Source organism: Xiphophorus maculatus, chromosome 1 (genome assembly GCF_002775205.1).
Source record: "Xiphophorus maculatus strain JP 163 A chromosome 1, X_maculatus-5.0-male, whole genome shotgun sequence".
NCBI lineage: Eukaryota > Metazoa > Chordata > Actinopteri > Cyprinodontiformes > Poeciliidae > Xiphophorus > Xiphophorus maculatus.
Window position 1 is genome coordinate 29,497,215 of NC_036443.1, and position 12,768 is coordinate 29,509,982.

Genomic DNA, 12,768 nt, shown 5'->3' on the forward strand with positions numbered 1-12,768 from the left:
CTTCCCATTTGAGAGAAAGTTAAAATGACTTTGCTTATATAAACAGATTTTACATCAACTGATTCGAGGCCGAGGCTTATAAATCAAAATAAGGAATTAAAATGGTGTCAGCAGAGTAAAGTAAATGCTGTGCTAACTTGTGCCTTCGCAGACCCACTGAACCTGTCCTGACGTCTAAAACCTGCATGTGTGGAAATGTTAAGGCTGATTACTGCTGTTGTAAATGCATCCCAGAAAATGGCAAACCACCAACTTATTGTCTTTGTTTACTTATTTATTCATTTCATAAGCGAAGAAAAATATACAATTTAAATTCAAGCTTCAGCAAAAAACTCTTACTGCATGTTTAACAAGCCAGCTAGCACAGTTGTTCATTCTGCTGTATGCAGAAAACAGCAACAAGTAAATTTATGTAGCTCAGTGCCAGAGTCATGAGATTCGGAAAAAATAGAAGCCGTGACCGATTTATTCTGCACATATTCAGATGCAACAAATAACAGAACGTTAACATTCAGTCTTGATTACAAAAGTTTTAATCTGCAATTTTGTCCTTGATTTTTATTTGTCCAAACATTAGAAATTAATTCCTTCAACTTCACAATTAAATCCAGACATTTGTGACTGTAACGTAACAAAATCCGTAAAATTTCAGGCAGTGTGAATACTTTTGAGAGGCATTCTCTCCAATCTTTGGGAATTCACGACTCAGGCACTGAGCAGAATGCAGTCCACAAGAAACGCACTGATAGATACCAGACACTTTCTGAGCATAAGAAAGAACACAACAGAAACACTTAGGAAATACTCTTTTTTGGTACTCATTATTATAATAACACCAACATTTGTTTAGAAATAGATTTTAAACAAGATTTCTTTTGACATTCATGTGGTCTGTAGGATGTAAACAAACGAAAGCGAGTTCCCTGCTTTCTGACGCAAAGAGCTAACAATGTCGAATCATTACAGATGCTGACAGTTTTACAGCGAGAACAACAAGCGAAATATCATGTATATTATACGGATGATGAGGTCATGGTTCGTTTACATTGAGAATGTTCTTTTCAAATGTCTATACAGAGTCAAGAGGCAGACAGGTGATGCTTACTTCCCCAGGAAACGAGGATTTCCGCCGACTCAGACTGACCTGCTACAAAGAAGTCACACCAAACGATTTTAGAAAATATCATTGCTTCTTTAGTTTTAACAGTTACAGTTAAGCACAAAGAGCCTCACAGCGGCGATGCGACACGTCTTCATAAAGAGGGACTCTTGATACTCCGACTAGTTTTCCTAAAAAATCGTCTAGGTTGTAAAAAAAGATGACCGGTATTCATAAAACTCTCATAACAGACAGACTTTATCATCATGGACGCTCCAGCTTTGGTAAATTTGAGTCAAATGTAAGCAGACACTAACAATTTTATAGGCAGGAAAACAATCTACAATAGGAGAAGCTCTTTTAACACTTCTAAACACACTTTAGTGATTTTCTACCAGTTATTTAACTAGCCAGTGGCCATAAAACAATAACTTTTTACTGAAAAGTTTAGGTGTCCATAAACCCATCATTAAAAAATATCAATGGAAATATGGAAGAAGCTGATCAGAAATTGTTGCTTTATTGCCAATAAATATTTCACACTTTGAGAAAATTAAAAATGATTTTGATATACAATTTTTATTTAAATAATAAAATAGTTTATTATCAAAGAACTTTTTTGTACAGTATTTTTTGTAATCTAAACATTTTGCAGATTAAGTTAATCCTAATTTTCATCTTGACTGCACGCTGACTAACGGTTAGCAAGAAAACTCATATTCACATTTTCTTGTTATGCATTTTTCAGTATGTATTTTGTTTCTCTTTTGTTGTATTTTAATGTTTTACAGCAACTGGTCCTTTTTATTAATACATTTTACTTACAGCTAACTTAACAGAGCGATCTACTGTGGGTAGGATATTGCCTGCTCCTCACCTCTTTGTAGAACCCCAATTCAGAGGAAAAGTCTGAAGTGTTTCTTCAGGCCTGATGATTTAAAAGCAAATATGATTTACAAAACAAAAACTTTCTGCATTTAAAATATTCACTGTAAACAATCAATGTTAAGTAGAATAAAACTGGAGGCAGAACAAGAAAATGTTTAACAAATGTAAATATCAGGAGCCATAGAGCGTGTCTAACGTTCTTACGTAAAAATCAAGTTTTATTGATCTTCACATTAATAACTTAAATGATCATTCAACAGAAAGGCTGATTTTACTGTCTGTGACCCACAAAGGGCAATGACATGGCGACTCTGCAGTTTTCCTGTATGAGGATAAAGTTTTTAGTTAATAAAATTGGGATGTGCTTTAGATTCGATTTTAGCAAAGCCGAAGTCTTTCTTTTTGGGCCAGTCTCCTGCTATTCTCTGAGGGTTTATGAATACGGGTCAGGACCGCTATAAAGTAGCTGCAAAGCACCATTAAATACTAGAACAAATTGTATCCAGCCAAAGAGCAAGCTTCAATAACAGACCTCACTTGATATTTAAGGCAATGTACGTTTATGGAATCAAATAAAAGGTAATCGTCTGCAGCAAAGAGCAGAACATTTTTTTTTTAACAAACAGCCGAATTACTCGCAAACCATAATCTCACTGTGTGCAACAGGAAAATAGCTCAGCTTGCAGTCCTCTGATTCTAATGACAACAGGCCAGTCAAGGAAAATGGAAGAAAAAAAGACATCTTGCAGAAATTCACTCTTACAGAAATTACATGAAGTGACAAAGATTTTAAAGGGGATACCAGCCCTAAGACGTACAAAGCACATGTAGCATGTTAAAGCTCGGACAGTCCACAGCTACCATTAACCACTTCAGTAAAACTGCAGTAAAAGAAAGGATGAAAATTAGGAAACAGTCTTCATCCATCTGCTTGGGTAAATCCTCAAACACAGAGCAACAAAGGGGTGCAAATAAACAAAACTACAAATACAGATCCAGCAATAACCCACAGGCAGTTTCTCACAAATTAAGAGTGTATCTCTTAAAACTCTGTAGGAAAGTTAAGCTAAATTTATTTTAAAAGAGGAAAGGCAACACAGGAACAAAAGCAATGTTCACATTAAGCTTGTTATTCAGACAGCATGGTGGCTCCGGCCTTTAGCAAGCGAGTCGCTAGTTCCAGTCTCAGAATGGCCTTTTCTGTGCAGAGTCTGCATGTTCTCTGTGTGGCTTTTCCATGCAAACAGCAGATCATTCCCAAATGAAGATGCATGTAAGCATTCAACTCTTACTTATGGTCTGGTGTGCATGGCTGTTTTGTCTCTGTGTTTCCCTGCAATAGTAGCTGCGTTTCCATTACAGATGAGCGCAAATCTTTGTCTATTATGTTAAAAAAACACAAATTCACAATTGCTGTGTTTCTATTAAATAAGAAATGAGATTAAGATCAAATGTGAATAAGCTTATTCACACGATAAGTCATTAAAAGTCATGGCAGTGACAGATGTAAACAGTAAATATTTTCAGAATTCAGTCATGATGCTAATGCTCATCATCATCATCAGCCAATCAGAGGAGATGTCTGCATCTTATTCAGGAAATGGAGCGACAAATTACTTCCTGGTGGCTACATATGCAGTGTTTTGGGAAAATTGCAATCGATTTTACAGATCTATGTTTTCAACACGTTCGAATGACACACAACTTTGATCACGTGGCTCATGTGATGTTTTGCAAAATAAATCTGTTTTCATCCTAGCGCCAAAGCTTTTTATCGAAAAAAATGGGTTTTTGCTAAATTGGTGTGTTTCCATGTAAGAAGCAAATTTATTTTTATAACTTCAATTTGTGCAATTTCATGATTAATGGAAATGCAGCTTCTGATCTGTCCCGGGTCTGCTGTGACTCTTCCCTGTTGTCATAGATGAGTGATGTCACACGTTCCCAAAAATATAAGTTAAGAAAGTAACATCCAGTCACAACATTCTGCAACTATCAAAAATTATGAGAATATCTTCTAAAATCAATGTTTCAGGGCTGATTTCCACTTTATTACACCAAGAAGATAGATAGAGATAGATAAAGAGAGAGAGCCCCTTTGTCCCTTGATATGGGGTCAGAACCCTGCAACCCCTTCATGATGCCTGGGGTCAATGCTACTCCAGCATTGGGGTTCACATTAAACACTCCGAGAACCCGACCCCAGACCTGAGCAGCTTTACACTTCAAAAAATTAAAAATAAATAAAATAAAGCAACTTAGATCATCAGAACTGATTAGTTTCAATAAATCTGTGATTGTATTTTCTGTGTCATGTGTGGGCCTGGTGTGTCTAAAACGCCTCGGCCTCACGTCAGCCACAGAGCGAATCTGGACGAGATCTAAACCTGCTAGTGGTGTTGAAACAGGATTTCCTGAGCCTTTGTATTCCCACACATTCCTTTATCCAAGCTTTTCCAGCATCCTCTTTGTGTAACTTTTTAAAAAATCTTTTTGTCTTATCTAGTCATAAAGTTGAAGATGAACATAATAAAAAAAATCCTTGTGCTGTAAATTTCTGGATTTTCTTAAAAACTAATATAAACAATTTTCTTAAAGGTTTTGGCTTGTAGATTCTGACCATTCCTATTTTATGCCGATGCCAAATAAGTCGCCATGTTTCTGAAGCCAATGTTACATCTAATTTACAAAACAGGTTAGTCAAATAAAATCCCCCACAAAAATAGCATGTTTTTAATCCAGGTAACAGAATACAATATAATTTGTTTGTTGCACAATTGCAGCTCTAATTTGCAAAGCACATGCCTGTGACACTGTAATAATCTGAGTCCATTCAGATTTGACCCAGCAAAATCATCTCAGTCAGTTATTCTGATTCATAGAGGATAATAACATAAATATATAAAACTATTTATAACCTTGCTCCAACCCCAAATCTGTAGTTGAGTCTCAGTCTTTGCTTTTAGTTGATTATTTTCTGCCTCAGGGTGACCAGGGCCACATCAGTCTCCATGGACTGAAGTATAGCAGGTAATGTTTGCAATGTTTGATATCAAAATTTATGTCTTCAACATTGAAAACACAAAATAATACACTGTGAAATTTTTTCCAAATTGCAGCCGTAGAGTCTATCTCATTTTTATCTTTCTGGCTGAAATGTTTTCAGGGTCATTTGGGGATCAACTGGTTGGACGTTTTTGGGATGGTTAGCAAATCAAATTTTCAGATTGTTGCTGTTTCTCTAAATTTTGTCCACTTCAATGGATCAGTTCCAAATCAATTGCTATATGGCACAAGGTAAACCTTAGAACTTCAGTTTTCTAAAAGCTATGCAGGTCCACAGTAAGATCAACACCTGGCCACCCAACCTTCACCCAAAGCACTTTATATTCTCTGCTGTGTCATAAAATGAAAGAAACTCTCAAACTTGGTAAACAACAACATTCCTAAGGCTTTTGTTTTTCTAAATACCTTGAAAGATTTGGTTTATAAGACTAATGGCAATCATGTGACCTAACAGTTCAAGAATAAGTAGCCTCACTTTGTTCTAATATTAACCCAATTCATTGGAAAACACATTTATAATCCAACCTCTAATTTACTCCAATGTCATAAATCTGTGTGATAAAAGCTCAGGACGCCCTAACAAAACGTAAACCTCTCTTAGTAAGACCTTAACAGCAACGGCCTTCTGCTGACGACAGCAGAGCACTGCAGGCCTTTCATCCAACACTAACGATGGAAAGTACTTCAGACCAAACATGAACTTGGAAGGCTGTAGCACACAGTAGTGATGAATACTCCGTTTCACATTTTGACCAGAGTTTTCTTTAGCAGCCTTCAGTTTGTGGTTCTCACTGCTAGAGAGCCGATCTGCACATCAACCGCTGCTGTTTTACTTTCCTCTATAACCAAAGCAGTGCTTGGATAGTTTCACAGATTTGGTGTCCGTAGCTGCTACCAATGCTGCTGTTCAAATGCTTTCTCAAAATGTGAGTTTATAACCAGAAGGTTTGGCAGTTATGTGGAGGAGCAGCAGACTCCTTTAGTGTGTGCCCATGAAGGTTTGAGCTAAGAACCAAAACCTTAAGATACTGACACTGGTTTTGTGATCAAAGTTGACTCCTTAAGCAGAACGTCTTAAGGTTTGTTTAAAATGCACCACCAGGTGTAACTTTGCTCAGTTTGGGCAACAGCTGAGCTCCGTCCATCTCAAGCACCTCAAACCAACAACATCCAGCAGTTGTCCCATCGAAGCAGTTGGTATTTTTAGGCTCTCTGAGCCTGTAGATGTTGTGTTCGTAACACCTTTCCTAAATTCTTTTCCTTTCAAACTCATCTTCCTCGTCCCCCTCCCCCCCGCCCCATGCCAGTCTGCGAGTTGGGGGGCGGGAGGGCTCGTGCCGCTAGAGAGCCGTGATCTGAGTTAGCTCTGTGTTGGAGTTCCCTGTCCCATGAGTCTCTCCCCTCTGCGTGGGGACGACCCCCACCAAAGGAAGCTCCACGCCTAGTCATGCTGGATTCGCCGTTCCCGCACCGGGCCTCCCGCCGTCCCCGCCCTTGTAGCTGTAGGCCGCTGCCACCTCCCTGGCGATGCTCCTCATTCTGCCTGACTGCTGGGTGTCAAGGCGGAACGGAGACGGCTGACAGAACTCACGGAAGCAGCGCTTGAAGTTTTCGTCCAGAAAAGCGTAGAGCACGGGATTCAGACCACTGTTGATGTAGCCCAGAGCGATGCAGAAATGAAACATGACCACGGCGTACATGCTCCTCAGAATGAAGCCCAGGGACTGAGCCAGGACCAAGATGTGGATGGGCGTCCAGCAGACGACAAACGCCGCCACCACCACCAGGACCATCCTGGTGATGCGCCGCAGGTTGCGATCCTTTTCCTTGGAGCCGGACAGGATGCGAACATTTCGAAGGCGTTTTACCATCAGACTGTAGCAGATGCTGATGATGGCCATGGGGATGAGGAAGGAGAAGAGGAAGACGCAGGTGCCAAAAATAGGTTCCCACTGATCCTTTGGTTCATTGAAAACCAAAATGCACTCAGTACCTGCAAGCGAACATAAACATGAAGGAAGAGAAACACGGTTACATATGCAAGACAATGACTTCTTTTTACAAAATAATCTTGTTTTAAAAATAGACAACTCTGAAGAAGAACCAATATTTCAACTGTTCAGAACAATTATCCACGTTTCAAACACTCGATTTTCTATTACTTTCAATTCTGATCTATTCTACTTAGTGCTGGGACTCGATTACCATTTTTAATCAAGTTAATTGCAGGGTCTGTAGTTAATTTATGAATTCACATTTTAATAAAAAAACATATAAATAAAATATAAGCAACATTTTTAAGTCTAAAATCTTTTTTTGCTGCTAAATTATTGAATAAATAAACACATTAGCTCAATAACAAATATATTTCACGTTTTTAATCTATTGTTTGGGTTATTCAACCAGAATTACTCTTATTTGTAAACGTTTGTATATAAGCAGATTAACTGATATGTTAAATTAAAAGGTTTATTTTAAATCTAATGCATTTATGGAACACAGTTTAAGACCTTTTTTAAATTAAGATAGTCTTTTTCAAATAAATATTATCACTAAATAGTTACTTACAAAATCATCTACACAGTGAACCTGATTAACTAAAATAGTCCCAAACTAGAGCGTGTCATGAGTTTAATTCATAAAGACCCAACAAGCAAAGATGCTTCAAATATCTGTCAACCCACAGAAAGCAATAGATCAAATTTTGTCCTTTAATGGAAGAAATTGCAAAAAGTTTCAGCATTTCAGATTTTTTTATTTCACTAAAATTAAGATGCTAAGCATAAATTTAGAGGACGATTCCCATAATAGAAAATCTGTCCAGGGTGTCAAATGTCTGACTGAAAGAACAGCTCTGCTTGGGTATTGCAGGTGTAATTCCTCCAGTTCAGACTGTGCTGCCTTTCTACAGCAGAACATCAACTCACAATGTATTTTAAGGAAGAGTCTTGAATTTTCTGAATCATAATGTGTCCATTATTGCCAGAATTCTGATAACAGGAAATAATCACCAGCTAAAGGACATAATGATTGAGATAATGTGGAGAAAAGTTATGGAAGAACGAACTGTTCAGGAGTCAATGTTCACTGGAGTCGGTTTAATCAGCTTAATCAAAAACACTTTGCTGTAAAGAATGAAGAGTAAATGCCTGAGGAAGGAAGTCAAGGAAAGAAATTTGTCTGAATCAGTGAAGAATTAAGATTAAACACAAAAAGCCCAAGAACATTATGGATGAGGAGAAAGGAAGACAAATTTTAAATTTGGTATGGAAATTTTGCTAACAGAATCCTCTGATTAAAGAAAGTAATGATAGAGCAAGAAAAAAGCTGAAATTGTGTAAAATAAGACACTAGCAATAATTCTGTATGTTTTGTGCCTTTATAAAATGATCCATCGTATTTTCTTTGCTCTGCTGCCTCTTTGAGTTATGCAAAAGTTCGACACAGATTCAAGAACTATAACTTTTGGTACCACTTGTGTACTTTTTATTATTAATTCTTCAGATTCAGGTAAGTTTTCATAAGAATCTGCTGAAACATACATATGAAAATATATATATTGTCGGGAAAGTTATAATTTAGGACCAAAGTTAAACACTTGTAAGGGCCCTAAAGAGGTCAAACGTTTTTTCAGCATCCAATGAAAGTATGACCGCATCACAGCTGTGACCAGGTGTTGTGTTGCACATCAAACAGCTGCATAATGTTAAAGAAAGGTTGGCGACTATCAATAAGTCCTGTCCACTCAGGTGAGACAATGCGGGGCTAACTCGTTCAAATCGCCGTGCCAAAACATTTGTAAGGCCTCATATCTTGTGTACATAATCAAACTTTTTCTAAATATCTGACTTTGTAGGAGATTCATTATGACATTTTCCGGGTGGGGAGGGCATAAACTCAGAGACAACCAAAAATACATCATATCGTCATTTGCTGACTTTGTTTAGTGAGTTTTGTACTCTGGCAATATACTAAAACAACTTTCATACTTACATTTTACCTGCTGACTCAATATGTCAACTAAAAGACACTCTACAATATTTAGCAGTCTAAGGAATGTGACTAGTCAAAGTGGAAAGTACAACATGAGGATGACATTTAGTTTTGAGCTTCAGCTCTCCACCCAGGACTCTGCGCTAATGCTAGCTCCTATGCTAACACAGAGTTTATTTTTAACTTTGGTCATTATTGCTGCCCTTTAGCAGTAAGTTTAACAACATTTCTGTTTGCTACTTCTTTTTTTTTTGACAATATTGTTGCTGCTGCTTCAGTGTTAAAGTTTCTCCTCTGTTACATTCCTCAGGCACCAAAAGAACAGGTAGCTATTTGCTTCCTGCAATACTACAGACGTGTTTCTAATGTGTTGAAATATGGAACATCATCATGCTACTTTATGGAATTATTTAGGATATTTAAAATGTTTTTTATGGTTCTAAAAGGTCTCAGGTGGTCTCAGCTTTTCTCTGTTTTCCAAAGAAGGGAGTATACAGTAATCTGGTGCTGAAACTTTCCTCTCATAATCACTGATTGCTGGAGAAACCATCACTTGTTGCCATGAAGGAGCAGATCTTAACTAAACATGTTATACATAACTATTGACACATGAACATGAATCATAGTTTTAGTTCTGCCTGTACTATATCCAGTATTTAAGATCCCACCCAAAAACATATCCAGACCTTTTCTCCACCAGCAGGTGGTCCCAAACTCATTTAATGCAATGAAGCACTGCATACACCAGAGTGCTCCTCGTTTGTAAGTCACTTTGCATAAAAGTGCCAGGTAAATCAATTTAATCTCACAAACACACAGCCACAGAAGCTGCGTTTGTCAAGGCAGTGTCACACACACACTGTGATGATGAACACCGCTCAGGTCAAGTGGGGATGTCGGCGTTGGAAAGCAGAGCAGGGAGGAGCGACGGAAAGCAAAACAGATTGTGATGAAACTGACTGCTGTAAAGGAAGTGATGAAATGTTCCAGCATTCTACAAATTCTACTTCAATGAAAATATTTCAACCTTGAAGGATTTGTTTTTGGAAATATGCTATGATTGAGCATGTTTTTTTTTTTTTTTTTATCTGTCACTTTGTGGACAAGTTTCTACTTTGACATTAAGAATTTTGTAAATACTTTGGTGGAAAAAGCAAAATTTTTGTTGATCATGATGGATTTGTAAATCAATAAAAAGTATGCACAGTGCACGGCTGCACAGTGGCGCAGTTGGTAGCACTGTTGCCTTGCAGCAAGAAGGTCCTGGGTTCGATTCCCGGCCGGAGTCTTTCTGCATGGAGTTTGCATGTTCTCCCTGTGCATGCGTGGGTTCTCTCCGGGTACTCCGGCTTCCTCCCACAGTCCAAAAACATGACTGTCAGGTTAATTGGTTTCTCTAAATTCTCCCTAGGTGTGAGTGTGTGTGTACATGGTTGTTTGTCCTATATGTCTCTGTGTTGCCCTGCGACAGACTGGCGACCTGTCCAGGGTGTACCCCGCCTCCCGCCCGGAACGTAGCTGGAGATGGGCACCAGCAACCCTCCCGACCCCATTAGGGACAAGGGTGAACAGAAAATGGATGGATAAAAAGTGTAAAACATCCATGGGAGTGAATACTTTCTGTAGCCACTGTGAAAATAAATTCCTCTGACAGATTGTGACTTCTTAAAAAGGGAGGACGAACACTCAAACGTCCTGCCAGCTGTTCCTATTTTACTGTTACGACATCCTCATTTAAGGGAGAATATATTTTGGTTTAAATCAGATATAAAACTCACTATAACAATTTTTATATCTCTGTAAACAAAAAAACAATCTCATTACATGAGATTTAAATCCTACTTCTGGTAGTTAACGCCTACATGTTGACTCTTAAACATGCTGAACACATAAAAACCAAGTTTTTGTCTTTTACATGTAAATAAAGATCTGGAGAATTACATTTTTGCTTACCATAAACAACAGTAAAAGTTACATTTGATAAAAAACACACACAGTGCTCCACACAGGCAAAGTAAAAGTTAAAGCTGCCTAGAGCAAAAGTTTATAATTTTCTTGCATCGGCAGCTTAATATAAATGAGGAGGAGGGAAAACCTCCCACACATACTCATCTTCAGACAATCAATGAGAAGATTTGCTTTAAGTTCTGCTTTATCCTGCATTTCATGTCTTAACCATAAGCCTTAAGAAAAGCAAGAGAGACATTATTTTTGGTGGTAGAGCTCATTAGCAGACAGATTTTTAACATCTCTGATCCTCTTAATAGAATATTCATCCTGTAATAAGTGTTTCCCCAAATCCTTTAGGAAATCAAGCATGAATGAATATTGTATGTTAAAGTAGGCTGTATTTCTCCAAACAAAGTTATAAGCTTTTGCATGTATGTTGCACATATCATTTTTGAAGCATTATTTTTATTGTGAAATAAATCATTTGGCTGCAAAACAGTCGAGATAAAATCAAATCAATCGGAAATAGGAACTGGTAGGAAAAAAAGAAACCGTGATCTATTATTCCATTTGCTGGATGTTTTTATGTGTTGCATTTCACCGGGCCACAAGTGCTCAGGATTTATAGTGTGTGGGTGTTCCTGTTAAAAATGGAAGCCCAGGCTCCATTATTGCCACGTTCCAACCATTGATCAAAAGCACAGTTAAAGTCTGTGTGAAAGGACGGTGATAACCACCTCCATGGAGCTGTGGCGTCCGTTTTATTAAAAAAAGGGGGGAAAAATAGCTATAGATGCTATCACCACATCCTCCGAGGAGCACAATGCAGGCTTTAAAAATTAAACTTTACCAGCACCGGCAGATACAATGGCAGTATTGATGCATGTGGGCTAATAATCCATATTTATAAAGGTCAAGTCAGATATGAGAGAAAGCATTGCTGCAGTTTCCCAATGCAGAGGCGTAATCTGCAGAAATGAAGTAAATCTGGAACGACGCCAGTGAAATGTATGATGTTGAGTGGAGATGTCAGTTTTAATTTCTGTCTTGGTTTCATCTTTTCAATCTCACTTGTCTGTGAATGATTTCCTCTCAAACGCTGCTGACGTTTTTCAAAATTCTGCCTTCAGAAGGAGCTCGGTTAATGGTCAGCAATTTGGTCCTGGTTTTCCTCAGATTCTCGCTGACAGCTTGTCAGCATATCGATACTTCAGACAGGAAACTGTCCTCACATTCGCTTCAGCTGCATAAAAACTCTTAATAAGGAACGGTGAACTTGACGAGGTAGAGAGCTGCAGATGTCTTTCTTTGAAACATTTTCCCATGTTTTATGTTACAACCGCAAAACATAGCATGCTATAAATATGTCTCTACTTTGACTGGGTCATTCACACGAGAACAAATTTTGATAAAAAGTTCTCCAGAGAAGTTTCCGCAAAGATTTGACAAATAAAGCAACAAGGAGGAGAACTATGCAGAGCTCCAGCAGGTTTACCAGATGCTGCAGAGGAAATGGATGCACCATTGACAACACAGGGTTCCCACATTGTACGAGGATTATAGAGTCATTTCTGGATCTCCAAACATTGATATGTGTATCTTTGAGGCTTCATGTTGTGAGTCCAGTTCCTCTAGTTTGTCTTGTTGGAGGAACAGAGACGGTTGAACCAATGACATGGTAAAAAATGTGCAGGCTGAATTATTAACGCCTTCGCTCTCTGTCGCAGCAACAGGCACATTGTTCACTTATAAAAACATCTGATATTAAGTGA

At 38.1% G+C, this 12,768-nt stretch overlaps 1 protein-coding gene across 2 annotated transcripts in view; it reads right to left on the reverse strand.

The window, feature by feature from the left end:
• Positions 1 to 266: 266 nt before the first annotated feature.
• LOC102238126 (delta-type opioid receptor-like) overlaps positions 267 to 12,768 on the reverse strand; it is an 80,370-nt gene continuing 67,868 nt past the window's right edge. The window contains exon 6 of one of the 2 annotated variants that reach the window (XM_023338988.1): positions 267 to 7,046. In XM_023338988.1, coding sequence (XP_023194756.1) covers positions 6,499 to 7,046 — 548 coding nt within the window. In that variant the 3' untranslated portion in view covers positions 267 to 6,498. The remainder of the gene's footprint in view (positions 7,047 to 12,768) is intronic. The other variant, XM_023338982.1, reaches the window with a different exon arrangement.